Below are 23,146 nucleotides of genomic sequence, written 5' to 3'. Positions count from 1 at the left end.
GAGGCAGAGAGGGACGCGCGGGGATGCTCCGGGATGCTCTGAGCAGTGCCGAGCCTTGGGGGCAGGCAGTGGGGATGCGAGCAGCCCCTGGTGAAGGAGATGGGCTTCTCCCAGGGTCTGGTTCTGCAGGCAATAAAACCGACAGCGTTGGCTGGGTGACCAGATCAGACCCCGCATTGTTCCCTTCCTACCAGACAGCCGGGCACAGGGAGCCGTGCGCTCCCCTGCTGCCTTCCTGAATTATTAAACCAGCATCTCCTATCAGCCCTTATCTTTTTCCACTGGCACTGAACCTGCCAGGAGACTCCTGGCTTTAGCTTTGCCAGCAGGCGGGGGCAGGACTTGCAGAAGACGCAGCAAGCACCCACGGCACCTGGCGCAGGGACACCTCGCCCCCAGTTAATCTGCTCGTGCCCTGTGCTGGCGGTGCAGGACGTAGCCCCCAGGGCTCTTTTCTGCACACATAGCAGCACCAGTCAGAGCTCTGAAACCCCTCTGAAAGGCTGCTGCCCACAGGGACACCGGGTGACAGGGGCCATGGGGTGACAGGGGGCCGTTGGGTGGCAGGGGGACACGGCCCCAGCACCGCCCTCCTCCCCGCGAGGCTGCTGGAAATCCAAACCGCTCACAGGGTGGGTTAGGGGCAGCCACTGGGAGGCTGGGTTAACGCGACTTTGTCCTCAGACTTTTTTTTTTTCCGGACGGAAGAAACATATTTTTATCATTTATTCTTTGACGTTTAAAGCCTATTTTACTTCCACATCGTTTTCTGGCGTGACATTTAAACAGGCAATTCGTATTTACAGCCCGAGGCGTTGTAAATAGCTTGTTCCTATACAGATGTCCCCTAATGTACAGCGTGTCTCTGCAGAGCAAGGCCCGTAGATATTTACAGGGAGATGCACAGCGTGCGAGAAGCTTTCTGGAGACTTCGCAGCCGAGGGGTACATGACCTCCTAAGAAAAAATCCGCTGACATTTTTCAGATACCAGGATTCGGCTTTGTTTTATCGCAAAATGTAAATACGTCACTTCGAATCACGGGACATCAGCAGAAATATTTTGCATGGCTCTCGTTCAAGGAGAGGCTCTTCTTTAATCACCCTCTCTAAACAAACCCAGCTATACTGTAGGTCCCCTGGAAAGCTCTCCAGGCACAGGACACCTCCCGACGGCTTCTTCCCCGGCACGGTCGGGTCCGGGCACGGGACCCGGGGCCCTGCAGGAGGCTTTGGGGTGGAGCTGAGAGCGGGGCTGCCCTGGAGCTGATGCTCCACGCGGGTCCCTAAAGGCAGGCAGAGCCTCAATGGAAGAGCTTTGGAGGCCGGGAGCCCGTGGCTGTTTCGCAGTTCTGAAACATTCACGTCATTGCGTTGTAACCTCCAGCCAGCTGGTCCCGGGGATGCCTTCCTCCAGGGAGCGAACGGCCCCCCCAGCAATTGGTGATTGCTGTTATTTACGGGGTGCAAGCACGCCCCTATTGCGCCCTGTGAGGGAGCAGCTGCCGTGGCTCTGCCCGCTGCGGGTTTGCAGCCCGGGCAGGTTTGCTCTTGCCCGGCTCGATGCTTCCACGTAGCTCCGGAGGCGCAGCAACGCGAGGTCGGTGGCTGGGTGGGAGGGTCCCCGGCAGGCTTCTCCAGCACAAAACCACCGTGCGGCCGAGTCTTGGTCGTAGTCACTCTCGTTTCTACCTACCAAAGGCTCTGTAAAGCTCGATTTAAAAGCTTGCACACCGGCACATCCATCCCGGCCCCCTGCACCCCTGTCCGGGCTCGAGATGCTGCAAAGCCCATCTCCAGCCCCCTCCTTCCTCCTCACCCCCCCGGCAGGGCTCGGCAAGAAACGTTTATGGGCTTTTCTAAATCAAGCGAGGCTGCGAAGCTGCGAACTTCGCTCCACTCCCTCATTTATGAGCACGACGTTAACGCACTCCCTCCCGGGGCCGCGCGCTGTGTGGCTGAGCCGCGCTCTCTGGTAGCAGATGGGGGAGCGGGGGGCCATAAATCATCCGCCTCGCCAGGCCTCTAATCCCCCCCCCGAGCGATCCCAGCAGAAACCCGGGAATCTCGCGGCTTTTCTCTCTTCCTGCAGCTCCCGCTCCCCCTCGAGAACCTTCTGAGGGAGCTTTTGGAGCCGCGCTCCTCCGTCCCCTCCTGCCAAGTCCCGCTCCTGGCCAGGCCGGCCCGGCGCGCAGCCCGGCGGCCAGAACGGCAGCACGGACCCGGCGGGAGCACTGCGGTTCTCCCAGCCAGAGCCTGGCCCCGACGCGGCTCTGCCGAGGCCGTGGGGTGCCCGGCTTCGCATGCCGGCGTTGCGGGGCACCGGCACTGCTGGTGTGCACCGCTCCTGCACCCAGCTGCAGCAGGGATCCTCCTGTGCGCCCCTGAGCACCCGGGAAGGATGCGGGATGTGCCACGGCACGGCCGCGGGATGCGTCAGGACACGGAGATGTGCCAGGCACGGCTCAAGGTGGCCTCACGGAGGGACCACAGCCCGCAGTGGCTCACCAAATGCAGCAAGTGCCCGCAGGGGGAAGCTGGAGCAGCCTCGGGTGCAGCGGGGCTGGGCCCCCCAGAACGCTGGCCGGGGCTCCCGCTTCTCCCCGCAGCGCCCCGCCGGCCCCAGCCGCTCCAGCCCCTGGCCCCTGCCCAGCCCGGCACAGATTTTGCCTCGTTTGCACATTTTCCACAGACGCAGGAGCTGGAAAACACCCTCGGTGCCAAGGGCCGGGGCGGTCAGAGCCTTCCTCCTGCATGCTGCCCTCCTCCTCCTCACCGGCACGCTGGGGCTGCTGCAAGGAGCTGAGCCCGGAGGCGCCCCATCCACCCCATCCCCGTGCTCCTGACCCCGTTAATTAACAAGCAATTAACTCCGGGCAGCCGGGCAGCAGCTGGTCCCACCTGCAGCAGGCTGGCCGAGCCGGGGGGGTTGCGTGTCCCCAGGCTGGCTGGGGACAGGGGGGCTTCGTGCCAACATGGGACACGGGGCAGGGGCTGAGCCACCTTCTCCCAGGCAGCTCCGTTTTGGGGAGATCTGGGGAGAAAACCCCAGGGAACGGGCACAGGGCACGTGGCTGGGATTTGCTCCGACACGGCTGAAAATTAAAACCCTAAAGTAAAGCGGGCAGCCCCGGGCAGGCAGCGGCCCCCTCCGCTCCGGCCCCGCACATCGTTTGTCACTCGGACAGGTTCAAACAAACCCCGCCGCTGCCCGGCTGGGATTAATTAGGCTCCGGCTTCGTTTCCTCCAGCTTTCTGCAGGGGCCGGGAAGGAGGGGGAAGGCAGCAGCCAGGCGGGCTGGCTCTGTCAGAAAAAAGGCCAGCGGGGCTCCCCAGATGGAGCCCCCCAAAGCCCCAGCCCCAGCACTTATGGCCATGAAGCCGTGCTGCGCGGGGCAGGCCCTTTGGGGTCCGGGGCAGGGTTTTGGGGCACCGCAGGCTGTGCCTTACCCCGCGCCCAGGGGCTGCCTCAGCCATCTCTGCCCGGTGCGTGCATCGTCAGCACTCCAAAAACTGGGTTGTGCCCCAGTTTGGGAGCTGGGGGAGCACTGGGTGGTCCTGGCCTGGCTGTATGGCCCCAGCCCAGGGAACACGAGGCCGGGGAACAGGACAAGGCTGCGGGTGCTCGCTGCAGGCTGTGCAGCGCGGCCGCGTCCAGCACTAGACGGCTGCTGCCACCTCGTGCATGGAGCTGCGAGGCTGCTCCCACATCCACCTCTTTCCTCCCCAAATCCTCCCCAAGTCCTCGGTCTGCCCAGGGCCACAAGCCACCGAAGCAGATCTGTGCCATGGGAACCGGACAGTCCCAGAGGCCAGGCTGAAAAGGGGCTGGGTGCCCCCGCCCCAGCACCCCCAGCCTCAGTCCAAGCACCGGGGGCACCCACGGGACCCAGACCTCAAGGAAAATGAGGATGAGGGCCTCGCTCCCTCCCTGCTTGTGCTTGGGGAAAAAAAAAAGGACACGAGCCCCCGAGAGTCCCAGCACAGCCCCGGCTCCCCCCGCCTCCCCCCAGCCCCTACACTGGTGGTGCTGCTGCCAAGCCTGGGGTGCCCAGCACCCCCAAAAGCTCCAATTCTTTGCAGAAATTTTGGAAACCAGGAGCTCGGGGAGGGTGGCAGACAGGTGCTGGTGCAACCTTGGCTACCTCCGCAGGAGGGCTGGGATGTTAGCGGTGGGAATTCCCGAAATGAGCACAGAGCCCCTTGCATGCAGCTGGTCCTCCCCTGCCAGCGCTGGCACACGGAGAGCCCCCAGCAGAGATGCAAGCCCCCCAGCAGAAATGTAAGCCCCCCAGAAGAGACGGAAACCCCCCAGCAGAGATGGAAGCCCCCCAGCAGAGATGTCCCGTGCCTTGGGGACGATGTGTCCCGAAACAGCTCGCCCTGCCCTGCCCTCACCCAGGGCAGTGATGGAGCAGGGCGCACCGGGGCAGGATGTCTCCTTCCAGCCAGAAGAGCAGGAAAACAGGCAAAACCAGCAGCTAAAACCAGCGAACCCCGTTTTATTAGCAGTTAGTTCAACAGGACCTTACATCAGTGACTGGGACGCCCTGAACGCAACCCCGGGGATGGGCTTGGACGGAGCCGAGGTGGGCAGAGGGGCAGGGCAGCCCCTGCGGCCCCGGGCCCTACAGAGGTTCATGCAAAAATAAAAGGGTGGGAAGCCCCATGGGGAGCGGGGCTCCATCATCCAGAAAGTGAAATGGGGGGAAGAGCCCCACGGTTCTGCTGCTCTCCCCTCCGCTGCCTGGACTTTGCTGGGTGCTGGGCACGGCGGGGGCTGGCTCGGGTCCCCAGCCGCAGGGGGGCAGCCAGGGGCACCCCGACTTTGTCCTGGGGACCCCAAACGTCCCTGGGGCTGGAGAAAGCACGCATCCTTCCCTCCTCCCCATCTCCTTCTCCTGTACCTTCGGCTGCTCCTCCGGCGCTGCTGTGGCTGCGGGGGGGGGGGGTGGGGGCACGCAGCCCCCTTGGTCCCTGCGGGAAGGGGGTGCCCGTCGCTGCACCCCGAGCCCAGGCAGCGCTGGGCTGCGCAGCACCAAAGTCCTCCCCCTCCACCCCATCCACCTCCAGGGCTGCCCTTCCCGAGCCTTTGGCACACGCATCCCGCAGCATCCACGAGGAAACTGGGGCCCTTCCCCACAGCAACCCAGCATGGCTCAGTGTTGGCACTGCTACACTCACACTCACACACACTCACACACACACTCATACACACGCAGCCTGGTGCACGCTCACTGCCAGGGCAGCCAGGGACAGGGCCGGGGACGTGCTGGCAAACCCCGCTGATGCAAGGTGGCAGCAGACACCCAGGCACACAGAGGGAGTGAGGGAGAGGCAGAAGTGGGGCTGCGGCTCCTGTACTCCACCACTGCAATACAAAGACACGTCTCTGCTTGGGAAACCTGCCCCAGTTCGCCCCCCTCCCCGGACCTTTGTCCACGTCGCGTGTAACAGCCAAAGAGACCACGTGAAACCCTCGGGGTTTAGGTACAAATTCTGGCACCGAATTAAAACAACACCCTGCAAACTGAGAACGGAACGAGCCCTCCCCCCCCCACGCCCCGACATTATTAAAATACTTTTAGCTTTTAATATTCAAGAGGTTCGAAGTTCTCAGCATCCTTCTGACTGAAGTTATCTCAAAGTCTGCCCCCGTCCCGAGGACCCGCGCAGGTCGGAGGCCGCCGGGCGCCTCGGGGCTGTACCACAGGAACCACCACACGTGTAAAACATCGCAGGGCAGGGGCTGCGAGCACCCCAGCCTCTTTTTTCTGCTCGACAGCGGTCCCACCGCACTGCTCACAGACCGGGAGGAGGTGGAGGAGACTGAAAACAAACGAAGACGACCAACGGAACAGCATCCGAGTCTTGGAAACAAAAAGACGCCTTTCTTCCCGTTTTTAGAGCTGGGTTTGGGGGGAATCCAGAAAACTCCCATTTCCTGCCGTTAGGGGCAGGGTCACTTCATGTGTCGGCTCTCCACCAGCTCCTCTCCTCTGCTCCAGCTCAGCACAAGTCACCTCTAGCACGCCCGGAGTTGCTCCTCCGTCACCTACCGAGGAGGCGCAGAACAGCTCTGACACCACTCGCAGGCCCAGGGGACTTAGGGCCTGTTTTGGGCAGAGAAAGAGAGAATTTGTGCCAATTCCCAGTTTCTCCCATCAGAGCGGGACAGGAAAGGACCTCACCAACAGGCCCAGGAATTAAAAAGGAAGAAAAAGAAAAGGAAACGGATGCGGGGCAGGCGGAGAGGTCGCAGTGCTGGGACAGGAGCCCAGTGCCCAGGCAGCCTTCGGTGCAGCCGTCCTGCTCGGTGGCTGCCGGGGGCTCCGGGCGTCCCCTCGAAGGCCGCAGCTGGATATTGCTCAGGGACGTGTTGGTGCTGGGGGCAGCAGCTACCTGGTGCTCTGCAGCTCCTCCCGCAGCCAGGTGGGCAGCGTCTGCCCCATTTTGTACAGGAGCTTGGAGAGCTCGATGTTATGGTCCCTGTAATAGTCCCGCAGGAAGGCTCGCGACTGCAAGGGGAGGAGAACGTAGACGAGGGTTAACGGGACAGGATGATGCACCCAGACCCGACCCCGCCACCCAGCTCAGCCCTGCCCTGTCCCAGATCCCACCCCGCAGTGCTCTGTGTCTAGGACACAGCACCAGCAAAAACCACCGTCCCGGGAGGCTTTCTGCATACTCACATCCGAATCCATCTCGGGGTACTTCCTCCCTTTGCTCTTCCCCAGGCATTTGGTTTTCCCTCCTTCCAGAAGCTGACACCAGAATCCTTTCTTTGGGTCAAACCTGCAAACGGAGAGCTCTGCCTCACCCTGGGCACCCTGCCCCAGCCTCCACCCAGAGCCCCCGCGCAGCGCGCTTCCCCGGGGCATGCGAGCAGGCTGGCTGGCAAGCCCCGCTGCCCGGGTGCTGCTCTGGAGCCTCGTTTTAATTAGCAGCCCAGCTAACATCTCATTAACGACCAACTTGCACAACAGGTTTTCCGTACAGCCACGCAATAAGCAGCCGGACAAAATTCATTTATTACTTACGCTGCCCTGCTGCGAGGAAGCACGGGAGCTGCGTGGGCTTTTTGCTGGTATTTTCTGTGCCCTTCAGCCCCGGACACCCTCAGTACCCCGCAGAACCTTGGCCCAAACTCAGGGTGGCCACACATGCAGGCAAGACCAGCACAGAGGCAAATTAAGTGTTTTTTTCTAGGAGCTCTGAAGGCTTCTGCTTCCTATGGTGGACTTTAACGTCTGAAAGGCTCAGAGTGGGGTGACACCCATGAAGGTGCCAAATGGTGAGCACCAAAAGCAGCTTTTCAGCAACAGCGTGAGAAGCCAGGGCTCAACACAGGCACCTACGCCATCCGGGGCATCAACACAAGCGGTGCGGATGCAACCCTGAGCTCAGCTCTCAGCTGATGCTGCTCCTGGGCTGTCCAGGGTGACAGCACCATCCCCTCTGCAGTGGAGGGATAAAAAGAGCCAAGTGGGGTGGCCCTGCTTGCATCAAAACCAGTGGCAGCTCTGCTCTGAGCTCCCAGGGGCCGGGTGCTGCCCCGGGACAGCTCTGTGCTCCTGTTTCCCCGAAGTTATGGGAGCAATGCCCTGCTCTGTACCCTGGGGAACAGCAGGTTCTCTCTCCAGGCCAAGGAAGGGAAAGCTCGGGGTGGGACTTACGCCAGGGTTTTGTGGTAATCGATGAAGTTGGTCACCCCGAGGAACTTCTGGACTGTTTCCATCACTTTGGCAGGTTCTGTTCGGAGCAGCTTGCCGTCCAGGACAAGAATCTGCGAGGAAGAAGGCAGGGCTGTGAGGTTTCCACCTCCCGCTGGCTCCCAGCCCTGCTCTCCTGGGGCATAACAACGCCTTTGCTGAGTGTTTTGCCACCTCAGAGCCAAATTTGCCACGAGTCTGCGCAGCCTCCCCTTTTGAATGCCAAGGGTGAACATGTCCAAGTGTTCACTTACCTTGGCTGTTGGAAAATTAAACGCAAGTAAAAGTCAGAGCCAGGATCTACCCAGGACAACATGAGAGCTTCAGCTCAGGGCTGTCCAACCCACAGCCAGCCAGGATTACATTACAGCAATTATGCCAGAACCAGACAACTAATAGGCTTCATAAGGTTGAACGATGATGGAAAAATCATTCAGGAGCTGAGCAGAGTTGCCTGATGTGGCCTGTACACCGCCAGCAGCACACTCTCCCTCCCCATGCAGGTCACAGCAGGGTCGGGATCTAGCCCCGATTACCCTTGGGGGCAGCTCGAAGCCAGGAACAGCTTGGCTTGCTATTTTTGTCCTGCTCCAGTGCTGCAGTGACGCTGGCGGCTGCCGTTCCTACCTGGTTGGCGTGGAAGCTGTTGAGCCAGCGCTCGATGTGCGTGGCGTACCAGCCCGGCACCAGGCAGCGGTTCTGCAGGGCCCGGAGCTTCGCAGCAGCCTCAGACCCGGCCGTGATCACCTCGTGGAAGGTGTACTTCAGGGCTACCGGGTCGTCGTGGGCTCGCTGGTGCTGTCAAACACGAGCAAGACAGGTTTGTTCCTGGGGCAGTCAAAGGAACACCGACAGGACGCAAATCCCAGGCTGCCCACAAAGCGCTGCAGCTCCTCGTTCACCACCCTTGAGCTTCTTGCTCAGCTTGGTGCCAAAAATCAGGGATCCTGGAGCCACCCCACGTCCCACACTGAGCTGGGAGAGCGAAGCTCCCGACCCACTGGGGAGCTGGGGGCGAGGCAGGGGCAGGCGGCTCACCTGGTACCAGGAGTAGGCTCGGTCTGCAGGGTTGATGAGGATCGTGATCACTTTGGCCTTGGACAGCAGGGCCGCAGCTCGCCGGGGAGCAACTTCTGAGTCAAAGTAGTTGGCACTTTTTTCAAAGTAGAAATCGGAGGTGGTGTTGGAGGGGATGGGGAAGAACTCCATGTACCTGGGGGAAGGCATGGCGTGAGGCAGGCAGGTCGGCACCGTGAGATGTCCCCAGGCACGCCCCTTTGCAGGAGGCAGTCTCTGACCACCAGGCAAAGCTGGTGCTGGTATGAGCTCGCCCCTGCAAGGGGCAGGGCTGCGTGGGATCCATCCCACCTTGCAGCAGCCGGGCTCCCCCCCCAGCTCCTCAGCCAAGAGCCCAGCAGCTGCGAGGGTGATGGGAAACCCTCGGGCCACGATGCTCCCGCTCCCAAAGGGACCCGCACTCCCAGCTCTGCCCCCGTGGCAGGGAAGCACGGGCAGACCTACCAGTCAATGCCCTTGTGATAGTTGTGTCCGTTGAAGAACTGTATCTCCTCGAAGGTCTCTGAGCTGGGGTAGTTGCTGCTCAGGTCCGGGTGCATCCCCAAGAAGAGATAAAGGGCAGTTGTTCCTTCAGACAGAGAAAACTAGAGCTGACTTGGGCCAGACCTCCCTCCCTGCTTTGACTCGGGTCAGCAGGGCTGCGCGGAGCTCGCCGTGGGGTGCAGGGAACCTGGCACGCCTCTCGACATGCACACAGCACGGAGGGTAGAGGGACGTACCTGTTTTTTGAGGCCCGATGATGAGAAGCTTTGGGAACCGGTCACAGGTCTTTTCTTTGGACCAAATGTCTTTGTGCCGCTTGTCCTCACAGGGATCCTGAAACACAGAGGAGGAGAATCAGAGACGGGGCAGCCTGGACGGACCCTACACTGCTACTCGGCTGCCAGAGATGTGCAGGGAGGCTACACTGCTCAGTGGGCAGGGCAAAGGACTGGGGTTATTTCCAGGTATATAGGTCAAATTCTGCCCTGGCACTGCCCACAGAACCACAAAGAGGCAGAAAAACCACTTATCCATGGGATCACAGGAAAATGCAGGTTGGGAGGAACCTGAGGAGGCCATTCAGCACAACCTCCTGCACAGATCAGGTCAGCTATGCCCCATTTCCCTCTCCCCGGGGCAACAAACCGGGCTGCTCCCCCTGTTCCCTTCGCACAGGGCGTACCTGCCACAGAGGATCCTTCTCCTCGGAGAAGATCTGGAAGTATTTCTGTGCCAGCTGCACAGGCGGCAGCGTCTGCAGCTTCAGGTTGGTCCAGGAGTTGAGGAAGCGGACCAGGTGCTTGAAGGTGTACAAGCCCAGGCGGTCGTTGCCGTAGTTGGACAAATGGGTCATGAAGATGCTGATCTGAAGAGGAGGGGGTGGAGCAGGGGTTAGCAGAGCCTCACCCACCCTGCACAAACAGGCAGGATGCCCCGCTCGGGCTGGGCTGGTTGGGGACATTGCCTTACAGCAGCACCAGGGGATGGCCCTGCCAGAAATGCCACGGTCCCCAGGCAGGCCGACGGCAGTACTCACGGGGTTGAGGAGCACCGTCAGGAACAGTTCGCCCCCGTTGATGATTTTGTCCAGCTCACTGGAGCCCCCGGGGTATTCGTTGTAGAAGATGGTGTGCGTAAAGAGGCCGCAGGTTTGCCGGGGGAGGACCTGGGGAGGGGGAAAGACGTGTCTGGAGCAGGTGGAGGAGGGCAAGGGAACAGCCACACGGCCTCCTCCTGGAGTCCAGGGCTGGATCCCCTTCCTCCTCCCAAACTACAAAAGGGATCCTCAATCCCTCAGAGGTCAGGATCAGCTCCACCGCCCGTCACCACCCTTGACGTGAATCTGCTACCCACAAGGGATGGAGATGGACAGATGGAGAAGCCACAAAGTGTCCTCACAGGAACTTCCCCTGTGCAGGGCTAGCAAATGTGGAGGGGGACGCAGCCCCTCAAATCACCAGTCTCCTCCGGCTGGGGCTGAAGTAGCCGAGCCACCCAGAAACCACACAGCAAGATTTTGGCTGTGGAGACAGAGGCGAGAAGCATCAGAGAGACAGCCTGGCCACCTACCATGATGCCGTTGTGGATGAAGCCACGGCGATAGCGAGCAGGTTTCAGGTGGGGGTACTCCTCCGTGCTCGTGACTTTGATCGACCAAACCTGCTTCCAGGCTTCGTACAACTGCACGTGGACGGGGTAGACACCCGAGTGGTGGGGGGCCACCGCGTACCCCATGTCGGTGGGGATGCCGTGCTCCTGCAGGGAACAGATCGGGGACTGGGTGACCAGGGAGATCCCAGAACCACAGCCTCCCGGCTCAAACCAACCTCCCCCCAAGGACTGCCCATCCCCAACCACAGACAGTCCGTCTGTGCCTTGGAGAGCGAGCAGGGCAGGACTGTACCCGCGCACCCTCTCTTAACCAGGGCTGCCTCCAGAAAAGGGGGTCCAGGAGCAGACGTGCTGGGTGGACACTTGCTCCTCCTGGACTATTCTCATCTCTGCCATTTCTGCTGGCACCAAAGAAGCCAGCACCAGCAAAGCTCGTCAGGGAAGACTGAGCAGCCAGAACTACACAGGACTGTAGCGCTGGTTTATAGCAGGAGATATAAAGCAACTCGGAAATTTTAAGCTGGACACCTGCCCATCTCTTTCAGCGCAAGTAGAGACAGTCCAGTCCCTCTCTTTATTTAAGCACCTCTAATTAACACACAATGAATTCAGGTTAGCTGTAAGAGCCATCTCTCAGGCCATAGGACCCAATTTATTATTACTTGGTCTGCCTTTACTGGATTTGGATTGAAGACAGTCATGAGAAAATCAGTTGATCACAGCATGACTTGGTGTCACTGTTGACTTTATCCAGGCCTGATAAAGGACTTTCCAAGAGGACAGACAACCCCCAAGCAAGCCAAAGGTCAGAGCCTGCCCTTAGAAAGCCAACGAGTCCCTCAACACGTCGGCCTGCAGAGGGAGTTGCCAGCAGTCGAAGCCTCCCAGACACAGCCGCGCTGACCCCGCTCCGGGATGCCACAGGGGCCAGCGTCAGTGCAACATCAAACCACACCGCGCTGAACAGAAACCTCAGCCTTGGTTAAGATCCAAACCCAAGCGGCCGCTTCCCTCCGTAGCGCTGTGGGTTTGATCTCTGCATTCCCACTAACGCTGCCCCAGGGCAGGCAGCGGTGCTGGCCACGCGGGCGCAGCTGCAGCCGCGCAGCCGGAGCTGAGCAACACAGGGACACCTCCACGGCCCAGCCGAGGGACTACAGAGGGTCAGGCCATCACCTTGGATTCTTCAGCCTACGAAAGCTCTTTGCAACCCCTCGCCCCATCCCGCCCCCCACCCCACGAGCACCCCCGCCGGCGGCATCTTACTCACGACAGCGAATTTCTTGTTTAAGGTCATCTGCTCGGCCAGAACCGACTGGTTGTGGAAGAGGTGGGGCTGCATGTGGCTCCACATGTGCGGGAACCACCAGAACTCCTTCACGTAGGACAGCAGCAGGTCGTCGCCTTCGTCCTCGGCGTCAGTACCTGCGGGGACGACACTTGCTGTCACTGCAGGGTATGTGGAGCTAAAGGGAACCCTGAAACAGGGCAGTGAGCAGCCCACACAGAGGTAGGGCATGGGTGTGAGGTCCTAGCATGGGGTGCCTGCCGCAAGGGGTACTCTCGAGGGAGTGGAAAGGTTCCTGGACGGGAGCTGCCCCACAGAGACCTCACCTCGGCTGCCTGGGCAGGTTGCTGGCTTCGCAGCACAGCCAGGGCAGGGGTGGTGTCGTGCAGCCCCTCTCCCTTCCCCGGATTCACAAAGCAACGCCCTCGCCCGCCTCACCTGTGTGGAAGAATTTCCCTGAGTATCCCAAGTTGAAGGTGAAGTTTGGGATGTGGGTGCGCAGCTCGTTCTGCGTGTCGAACAGCGCCTGCGAGGGGGAGACAGAGAGCACAACGTCCTCAGCCAGCGGCAGCAGGGGACAGCTTCACCACCAAACCTGCAGCAAAGCACACGCCGGGGCAGGAACCTTTGCCCCTGAAAGCTCTGGAGAAGGCTGCAGCAGCAGCCTTGGGGCAGAGGATGCTCTGAGGGCAGGAAAACTCATCCCCGGAGTCCGGAGCATCCCAGACCAGGCGCAAGCTCCCGGTCTCACCCCAGTCCCACGCAGCCCCTGCCCGCCCAGCCAGGACGTAACAGCGGCACCTTGACATCTTCCACCTTCATGCGGGTGCCCTCCTTGCCCACGAAGATGTCATCGATGTCCACCAGGATGTAGCGGTCGAGGGGCAGCGAGAGCCTCTTGCCCGTCAGGAAGGAGACGGCGTCCACGAAGACCAGCTTGTGCAGCCAGAAGCTGAGGTTGTTGCCAAAAAGCACCCTCTGGATGCCGTCGTGGAGGCCCAGGTCCTGCATCACCGTGGTGTGCAGCGCCGCGTCCACGCTCATGTGCGGGATCGACTCGGCCGACTTGGTCTTGGCCAGGAGGACGGGCTCGTAGGTGGAGTGGTTGGACTGGAAGACGGTCCAGTCCTCGCCGGGCAGCACGCCCTTCTCCACCTCGCTGGGGCGCGTGATGTACAGCAGGGGCGACTTGGGGTTGATGCTGCAGTCCTTCAGCGCCAGGTTGGAGTGGAGGAAGAGGGGGAAGCCCTTCAGCTGCGCGCTCAGCAGGCTGTTCTCGTTGGCCTGCCAGGGGAGAGACGGGCTAAATGAGACAGGGCAGAGACGGAGAGGCTGGGGAAAAGGGCATTTAAAGAAGAGCCAAGCGCCACGTAGCTTTGCTTTTTATTCTTTCTATTCTATTTTTCTCGCTGCTGAGCTCAGCCCCGCTGCCTGGCCTGGCTCTGCGGGGGGCAGGAGGCTGCTCACCTCCCCTCCGGGAACAGCTCCTGCCCACCCTAGGTGTGCAGCCCCAACCCTGGGCCCTTGCCAGGTCCCTTCCCCCTTATCTCCCTCACCTGCAACCACCTGCAAACCTGCCCTTCCCACCCCCTGCTATTCCCCCGCAGCGCCTGAACAGGACAGGATTGTCGAGGAGAACCTGCAGAGGGACAGCCTCGGGCCAAACTCATCCCGAAATCAACACCCGTGGCCGCACTCGCTGGCTCCCCTCGAGCCCTGTCCCCTGCCACACCAGCTCAGCCCCGTACCTTGAAGAAGCCGATGATGCCCACGCCGTACTCCACGCAGTACTTGTCCAGCAGCTCCCGGTTCCAGGCGTCCAGGTTGACGTACTTGAGGATGTTCTCGTAAATGATGAGCGCGAAGCGTCCCCGGTCCTTGTCGGTCAGCGTGGGCATGTCCCCCTTCCCCGGGGCGATCTCTGTCCTGTACTTGAAGCGGCTCGACTCCAAAATGGCCACGATCTCCTGGCCCAGCTGGGAGTAGAGGCTCTCCACGAACACCAGCACCAAGGGGTCCGTGCGGGAGGAATCGGCCACCTTAAGGGCCTTCAGCGGGAGCAAGCGGGAAGGGGCGACCTTGGGTTCATCGCAGTCCGGCCCCGGCACGTCCCCGGAGGGCTCCAAGCCCCGTTTCCAGCCATATAAATAATACGCCGAGACGAAAACACTGAGCAGGCAGAAGGCGAAGAGCAGGAGCAGCACGACCTGGGGAGATACGTGGCGGATACCCCTCCGGGCCCTCGCCAGCACAGTCATCCTTGCATCCACGGGCGAGTTGGGGCCCCCTCCCCGGCCCGCTCCCCTCCCCTCTCCAGCCCCAGGGGAGGGGAAGAGACGTACACCGCCACCACAAAAAAAAAGGTAAAACGAGATCGAGTAATGCTACTACTAATAAATTAAACTTCTAGCAGGGCGCCCGCGCGCGCGCAGGCTCTCTCCCCTCCAGCAGCCCGGCGTCCCTCGCCGCCCGCTTCATGTCACCATGGCAAACGCGCCGAGGGTCCCCGTGGCCAGCCGAAATCCCCGCGGCAGCAGCGGCCGCGGCCCCGCAGCAGCTCCATGGCCTCAGAGGGGCGAGGGGGCGGCGGGCGGCCTCGGCGCGGCGCTGGGCGGGCGGGCGGCCATGGCGGCTCCCCGGGGCTCCCGGCTCCCGCAGCTCCGCGTGCTGCCCTGCAAGAGAGAGGGGGGTGAGAGGACGGCGGGGGGGGGGGCACAGCCAGCGCCGACCCACGCCGTGGTGTTGATTTACGCGGGCGTGAGGCTCTGGCAGATCCCTCGGAGAGGTGCCGGCGTGCTGGGGCTTGCAGCGAGAGCGCCTCGAGCTCGCGGCGGTGTTGGGATGCCCACGTGCCGCGAGGCCCCGGTGCTGTTTGGGGGGCAGGGGGGTCCCCAGCGGCCCCCACCCGGCTCCAGGACCCGGCTGAGCCCTTCTAACACGCAGCGGTCCCGCTCCTCCCTTCCCCGCTGCGAGCGCGTGGCCCACACCCTTTTATTCTGTGCTGGCTCCGGCGCTGGTCGGGTCCCTCGGCGCACGCCGAGCGCGCTCCGCACGCACCGTATCCGCTTTCTCCCCCGCTTTACGGCCGCGCTCCTCTCCTCCCACGCCAGCAGGCTCAGCGGGGGACCCAGAAAGAGCCCGGCTGCGCCAGGAGCAAAGCGGGCACAGGGAAACCAAGTACCCCTTTTAGATCCCGCGAGACCCCGCCGGCTCAGCCCGGCTCGCGGGGACCCCGAGCAACGGGAGACGGAGGCTGGAGGGACGGCGGTGGCAGCGGGACGAGGAGGGAGGCCAGGGGCTGGTAACGGGGATGAAAAAGCCCCTCTAGACGGCCGGGACACCGCCGCCCTCCTCGCCCCGCGGCTTCCTGACACGTCCCCGACCCGCGGTCCCCTCCGGGCACGGCCGGTGGCAGGGGAGGGATGAGGGCAGGCAGCCAGGCGCCGCGGGCAGATCCCACCAAGGTCAGCAAGACAAAGCCTTCTGCCGAGGGGAAGGCGAAGGCGAGCGGGAGCGTCCACGTGGAGCCAAAGGGACCTTGGGAATCTTTCTTTTTTCCTTTCTCTGCGAAAGGGCTGCTTAAAAAAGAGGAAGAAAAAAGGACAGACACCACCTGCACGGAGGTGAAGCTGCCTTCGGGGGGGGAATACTGATCCTGGCAGGGCATTTCAGGGGGAAAAAAGAAAAAAAAGTGGTGGAGGGGATGAGGCAAAGCCCCGCTCCCGGGGCAGAGCTCCCCGCGGGCAGGCTCCAGCTCCCTCGGCACCACAGGAGGGGTTTGTGCAAGCGCAGCGTTACGGGGGATTGGGAGGGAGACAAAAATAGAGCGCCGGCATCCCGACCGCGGTGGCAGCCGCGGAGGAGGGATCCGTCCCTCGCCCCTGCCCAGAGACAGCCCCAAAGGGCAGCCCGGCGCCTCGTGGCACACCTCGGCGGGGTGTCGGGGCCACGCACGGCTCCGGGCTGAGCCCCTTCCCCGAGGGAGCAGGCTGGGAGCGCAGCCAGGCAGGGCCGCGCAAGCGAGCAGCGACCAGACGAATCTAATCCGGGCAGTAACGGGATTAAACGCGGCCAGCTGAAGAGTAACGGGGATTACACGCTGCGACTTTGCGGGGTAATCCTGTCATTCCTGCCCTTACCTGCAGCAAGGTCTGCCCCGCGCCTGGGCTGCTCCCCAAACCTCCGGGCACGGAAGGATGAAAAAAACAAAAGGCCCAAAGGTTTGGGGAGAAAACCAGCTTCCAGCTCCTGGCTGGGCCAACCACCCGCAGGCAGCGCGGCCGTCCCGTGGGCACCCAACCGCGGGGCGCTGCGGGGAGCGGTGCCGCCTCCCCTTGGGATCGGGACGGATGAGCGGACAGGGGACATCGTCAGGTGCCCAGCCCCAAATCCCGCGGGCACCCCTCGCCCCGAGGTCGGATCGTCGTACCGCCTCCCATCTCCCGGGGCCTCTTTTCAGAGCTTGTAATTAGGGTCCCCGGCGGTGCGCAATGATCAGCCTTTGGAGACGCGCCTCCGGGAGGCGCAGCCCGCGCCCCTCCCCGTGCCCCCGTCCCCACGTGCCTGGCCTCGGGGACACCCGCCGGGCACGGAGCACCCTCCTGGCCAGCTTTCCGCTCACCCTTTACCCTGCAGAGACAAGCGCCAAGCTGAATGCCTCCCTTCTGGCCCTGAAACGCTCCGCTGGCGCTAAAAATACCCTGCGAGGGTTTTCTCCCCTTAATTTCCTCCCGGTTCCAAAACAAACAGACCGACGACACCCCGTCCTCTCTCCTGCCTCCCCGGGGAGCGAGGCTGCCCCGCACCCAAGCCCCCAGCCCCACAGGACCCCCAGCAGCCCGGTGCACGACCCCGCAGCCAGACCCGGCGTGCCGGGGGGGCCGGGAGCCGCAGGAATCCTGCTGCACCGGTTCCACGCCGGGCTGAACCCCGCCGGGGAGGGAGCTGCGGCACCGGGAGGATGCTGGAGGCTTCGGGGAGATGCTGCGGGGCTTTCCTCGTGCAGGCAGGTGCTGGGGAGCTCGCTGCCTCCTCCCCAGGGAGCTGGACGGGAAGAAAATACGAAACTTAATGGAAAAAATCGTTACAAAAAAATAAACCGCTTTTGTCGCCAGGACTTATTTCTGCTGTTACTTGCAGCCACCAGAAGTAACCCAGCAAGGGAGGAGAGGATGCAGAGCTGCCGGCAGCCAGGTCTATGCGTTTGGGAGCACGGGACTGTCAGCTCCCATTGCCAGCCTGCCACGGGTTTAGGGCCAGGAACAGAAGTTGTTCTACACACCGACAGTTTTGCTCTGTTTTTCTAAAACAAAAACGGAAGCGTGAGAGTAAAATAGAAAAAAAAAAACAATCAAAAGAGCTGGCAAGGTGACAGCGGGAGCTGAACTTCCTTTTAACCTGATTTTCAGAAGCTGCTCAGGTGCCTCTTAAAACCCCACGGTGGTTATTTAAAAGACGCCAGCCGAAAACTACAGCCTGAGTCCCACGTGCAGACCCCACAGCCCAACGCACCGCCCGGGCACCGTGGCACAGACCGGTGCTAAACCAGAAAGGACCACGGGAGGAAGGGCTGCTGAAAACGCCTCCGTCCCTTTGGTTTCCGAAGTACAGAGCAAAGCACTAAAAAGGGGGGATAGGAGGAAGAAAGCCGTTCCCCCACGAGGGGAGCACCCCGCACGCCGGCCGGGCCCGCTCCCGGTTGCCGGCTGGCTTAGCGCCGGCGCTCGTAATCCGGGAGCCTGACAAACAGCATCAGCATCACAGCCGCTTGCCGGGGAGCAGCGGGTCAGGACAGGGGGGTTTCCTGCCTGGGGGGGATGAAAGGTGCCGTGGGGTGGCTCTCAAAGCGCGCTGCAGCGATGAGGCGAAGGACGCGGGGCGAGGCGTGAGGCCACGGCGCTCCCCTCCAAGCAGCCCTGGGGCAGGATCCGTGCCAGGAGGCACCGGCCTCGGAGCCAGCTCGGAGCGTACCGATTCTAAGAGCATCGCCCGGAGCCAGCTCGGACCCAAATCCACCACAAAGCGTCCCCGGCAGGGCTCGGCCAGCCCGGGCACACGGGTGCACACGGCGCACGGCTGCAGCCCCCCCCCCCCCCAGATATAAGCAAGGAAGCGCGAACGGGTGCGGAGGCGAGAGAAGGGCCGCCGGGTCCCAGCAGACAACCAGAGCAGCCTTTGATTTATCGGGGGCGCCACGGGTCCAGCCACAGGTGCAAGCAGCGAAGGCCGAGGTGGTTCACAAGTCCTGACCTCACATGAATCAGCCGTCCCGGCACCACAGCCCGGGCACGGGGTGTGAGCTCCGAACTGAAGGAGTGACGTGGCCGAGAGGAGCTGGGTGGCCAAACCTCTCCCGTGGCTCCCTTGCACGGCTTTGGGAAGGGCTGCAGGGGGGGGAGCGAGCACCGACCTTCCTGGGGGGCGGCCCCCAGACCCACAAGGGCAAGGACCCCGTGCCTGGACCCCAACTCCAGCAGCTCACAGACCCCGTCACTCAGACAACCCACGGAGACGTTCCCGAAACATCCCACCTGCTCCCACCAGCACCCTTCGGAGGGGCACCCCGGGCACCGCCGCCCCTCAGAGCAGGGTCCTGCCCCCCCAGGGGCCCTTCTCCCTTCTGTCCCCCCAGATTTTGAGACGGGGACGTGGCCCTGGGCCCCCGGAGCCCGCAGCAGGGCCGGCACGCCGGATAACCGCCCCGCTCCCGCACGTAAGCAAGCCCGGGGGGTTAAGCCTGGATGGACGAGGATTTAGAGGCACGACGTTAAATTGCGTTGCTTAGCTCAGCAATTTGCGATCGCCTCTGCTTGCTCCGACACTCCCCTTTGCGCATCCAAGCTCGCCGCCTCCCTGGGGTCTCGCACAGCCCCGCCGGCACCCCAGGGATCGCGGGTGACCCGCGGCAGACGCACGAAGCCAGCCAGATTCCCGTTAAAAGTTTTAAGCTCCCTCTCCAGGGAGCTCCCTTCGCTCTGCCGGTAATATTTAGAGGGCTGCGGATCTGGAACCACTGAGCTAAGCGCATCCTCGGAGAGGACATTAATGCCATGGCATTATTCGAGAGACGACCGCGAGCTTAAGGCGGGGGAGCCCGCAGAAACGAGGCGGCCAGCGTGAAAACCTTCCCTTTGCACACCTACGCCTGCCCCGTGCCTTATCGGCCGCTGACTCGCGGAGGCAGCGATCCAAGCCGCGTCTGGAAACACCTCCGGGCCAGGAGCGCTGGCGCCAGGGGGGGGAGAAGAGCCATTACAAGGTGCAAACGCAGCCCAGATGTGCAGACCCCTGCCCGTCCCCGGCGAGGGGCTCCCGATGCCAGCCCCGCGGCGCTTTGGGCCCAAACGAGCTCGTTTTGGCCAACCCGGCCCCGCTGTTAGCGAGGGGAGCTGCGGGGCCGCTCGCTATCGGAGCGGCTCTGGAGGGCCAGATAAGGAACGTCTCAGCCGTAGGTTACACGGGCTGCTTAAGTGCTTCGCAAACAGTAGTTACAACATGCCGGGGATGGAGACAAACTGCTTACCGGCAGGGGCACGGCCCGAGCCCGGCCTTCCGTAGGACGCTGGCATCGCTGTCCCCATCCCGGTGCCCCAAAAGGCGTGAAATTAAAAAAAAAAGAAAAAAAAAAAAAAAAAAGGACAACGGCAGCCACGGGCAGCCCCCGGCTCGGGAGGGCGGGGGCACGGCTCAGCCTCTTCTGCCACCGCAACAGGGGAGGAACCGAGATGAACGATGCGCCCAGTAAAACCGGTCAGGTCTTCACATAACAAAAGTTATTTTTGGCCAAAGCGTCTGGCTCCGAAAGAGACATTTTTCACCCAGAAAGCCCTGTTAACACCTCGGTTTTGCTGGAAAAGACAAAGCTAACGTTTTCCTCGGGTTTTCTTCAAAAACCAATCGTGAAGGCGTGTCTCTTCCCGCAGAGGGAAGGGGAAGCCGTGTGCCGGTGCGTGCACGGCCGCCGCAAACGCTCGCTGAATTTTTGGGGCTGCGAGGGAGAGCCCCTCTGCTCTCGGTGCCAGGAACCCCCGGGGGGGTCACCCCGACCCCGAGCCCCCTGTGTTCGCGAGGCCAGCCTCACCAGCCGTCAGCACCTCCCGAGCGTGCCAAGGTCCCGTCGCGGTTTCGGGGAGCGTCCTGCCCTTCGCCCCCGGCACGTCCCGCGGCGCAGGCTCGGCTGCCCGGCGCGGCGAATCGTGGCTTCCCAACCCCGCTAATCTGCCACGCGTTACCCTCCGGGATGTCTGCGGCAGGTCCTCGTGCCAGTTATCCACCCGTCTGCAAAAACACCTGCGTGACACGGGGCCGTGCGAGGGCTGAGACCGACCCAGCCCATCACCCGGCCACCGCTCCGCACTCACTCCACTCCGTGCCCGCGCGCTCATGAGCCCCGCCAAGATGCCCCCCAAAACCTTCCCCGGGAAGCCCCCGGACGCTTGAACCACACCTCAAAGCAGCCCAAACCACGGCCTGGGCATCCTCCTGGCTGCCTTGATTTTCCTCATGTCCCAGCTCCAGACAGGCGGCCCCAGCACCGTTTTTACCCGAGGGAAAGAACGAGGCAGGATTTGATGACAACGTGATTTTTGGGGGTTGGAATTGGATGATCTTTAAGGTCCCTTCCAACCTGAGCCATCCTCTGACATGCCCGAGGACAGCACCCGGGGCTTTGGGGACTAAAGCCACCTCCAGGAGCCCGAGGCCAGGTTATAATCGGGGCTACGCCGCTGCTCCCCCCTGGAAAGGCTGGGGTGCTCTGTAGGTTCCTCTTCCTCGCGTGGATTTTTGGCCCTTGAAGCCTGAGGAATGCCTTCACTCGTGAGGAACGTGTGTTAGGAAGTGGAGCTCGGGGAATTCTCCCGAACCCTAATTGAAAGAGACGCTTAACGAGGAGAGTTTCCTTTGTCTGTTAATTGAAACAGGTTCTTACTGACAAAACTCTCCATGAATTTTAAGTGGGTTCACGGGGGGGAAAAAAAAAAAAATCCCCTCAATGAATCTGATTTTACTGCTTTGAAATGCGCCGTGTCGGTTCTCGTGCTTCTCCGAGTGTCCAAGAGCCTTTCTGGATAAGCAGGGTCTGAATTTCAAGCACTTTCAAAAGGAAAAGGACTAAAGGAAGATAATCTTACATGAATTTTTATCCTTCCCTGGGAGCAGGCAAGGAGGCACACTGTATTGTCACCTGCTATGAGGACACCAACCCCCCAAAAAACACCGACTGAAACCCCTCCAACGCCACCTTTTGCAATTTCCAGCGCTGCTCGACCAGGTGTTCCCTGGAGATTCGCTGGTCCTACTGTAAACTGAAGAGGAGGGAGGGCTTAGCTCAGGCTCTGCACAGCTCCTCCGAGGCGCTCGATGCCGCCGCCGCTGGGCAGTGGGAATCCCACACCCCTCGGCCAAGGCAGAGCTCCCCACGTCCCCGCTGCTGCCCGGGCAGCGCTCCTGGAGCAGAGCGAGCCCCAGGGTAGGGACCAGCTGCTTCGTTCTCCTGACAGCTCCCCACAACGGGGAGCTGGACATCTGGAGGAGACCAGCCTCACCCACTTGCGGGAGAACCACCAGCTGTTCTGGGGACCGCGGGCTGTCCCGCCGAGCGCTAACCTGGCCCCAAAACGTCACTTCTGCGAACGAGCATCCATAAAACCGCAGCGCAAACCAACTCACGGCTTCCCTGGGAGCTGCTCCTGGAGAACGACAACCCCCCGGTGCTGGCGGCTAGAAGCGATGGCTGCGGGGATGCAGCCCTCCACGAGCTGCCCCGTCCTCGCAGAGCTTTTGGGGATGCTCCCTCCGCTCCATATCCATCCTGCCTCTGCTGAGCCGCAGCCGGGGCAGCCTCCCCGGGAGGAGCGCTGCCTCTGAAGGGCTGGGCAAGCTCCAGGCAGGCTCTGGCTCCCAAAATCCAGTCCTCTGGGGCAGGCTGGAGGGGTGCTGCCTGGCCCAAGGTCGGGGGCCAGCCCAGGCAGAGGTCGGATCTTTTATTAGACCGACGGACGCAGTTGGAAAAGCTGGCACGGCCGGGGCACGCAGGCATTCCTCAGGCCCAAGAGCACATCTGTTTTTTCCTAAAGGTATTAGTTAGGCTAATAAAAGACATTACCTCTCCGCGCAAACTTTGCCACCCTCAAAACGTACCAGAGGCTGCAGTGCTCACCAGCCCAGGAGAAACACAGAGACCGGGAGCAGGTGCAGGGCACAGGAGGCACTTGCAAGATTTATTTCCACCCTCTCAAACATCACGGGTGAAGCCCACATTTGTCCCCCATAAGTGCAGCATCGGGGCTGCCAGCCCCCAGGCTGCCTCTGGTTTCTGAGGCTGCACGAACCCGGCAGGATTTCCAGGTGAAACCCGTTGCATCAGCTCTGTCCTGTCCTTCTCCTCTTCAGGGGCTCAGAGCAAACGTACGAGGAGTGAACCAACCTGCAGCGTCCCACCTCCACCCGGTGCTGCCTCCGCCTGCCCCACGCTCACCCCAAAGCCAGCGCAGCCCAGGATCGAACGAGGCTGTTGGAGGAGATTTAGCACAGCCCGAGCCACACGTTCAGCCTGCAGGCACCGACGGCATTTTGCTGCCGTATTTCAGCCATGCTCCCCAGGAGCGGGACTGCGTTGTTAACCCTGTTTGCTTTTTCCCCTCTCCCAACACCGCTTCCCGCCCCATCTTCACCCCCAACACCAAAGCTCCAAGCCCTAGGGCTGTGGGTCCTTACAAGGCTGAGAAGAAGCAGATGGTTGTTGGGAAGGAGATCTCTTCCCCCACCAGGGCCCCGCAGGAAGGAGCTAAGCCCACTACAAGGCACCGCTGCTAGCGGGGAGGACACCCGAACTGAGCAGCCACCAACCCCAGCCCCGTCGCTGCCCAGCCTGCAGTCGCAGGCAGGATTTACGGCTCGGGATCGATTCATCTCCTGCAAGCCCTGCCATCCCAGTCGATGGCTTTTGCAGGAAAACAAAATGAATCATAAGCTACA

General features: G+C 61.9%; 1 protein-coding gene across 1 annotated transcript; it reads right to left on the bottom strand.

Annotated features, from left to right (window-relative positions):
* Nucleotides 1-4,480: 4,480 nt before the first annotated feature.
* NDST1 (N-deacetylase and N-sulfotransferase 1) lies at nt 4,481-14,730 on the bottom strand. Its single transcript, XM_040573484.1, has 15 exons — nt 13,918-14,730; nt 12,971-13,453; nt 12,608-12,695; nt 12,152-12,306; nt 10,840-11,025; nt 10,307-10,435; nt 9,953-10,135; nt 9,507-9,603; nt 9,232-9,355; nt 8,749-8,923; nt 8,338-8,508; nt 7,675-7,784; nt 6,691-6,793; nt 6,401-6,516; nt 4,481-6,111 (listed from the first exon to the last, which is right to left on the bottom strand). The coding sequence occupies exons 1-15, from the start codon at nt 14,425-14,427 to the stop codon at nt 6,105-6,107; spliced, it is 2,637 nt and encodes an 878-aa protein (XP_040429418.1). The 5' UTR covers nt 14,428-14,730; the 3' UTR covers nt 4,481-6,104.
* Nucleotides 14,731-23,146: the final 8,416 nt, after the last annotated feature.

The sequence above is a fragment of the Cygnus olor genome, chromosome 14, assembly GCF_009769625.2.
Source record: "Cygnus olor isolate bCygOlo1 chromosome 14, bCygOlo1.pri.v2, whole genome shotgun sequence".
NCBI lineage: Eukaryota > Metazoa > Chordata > Aves > Anseriformes > Anatidae > Cygnus > Cygnus olor.
The sequence above is the reverse complement of the archived record's forward strand: the minus strand, read 5'-3'. Positions and strand labels throughout refer to the sequence as shown.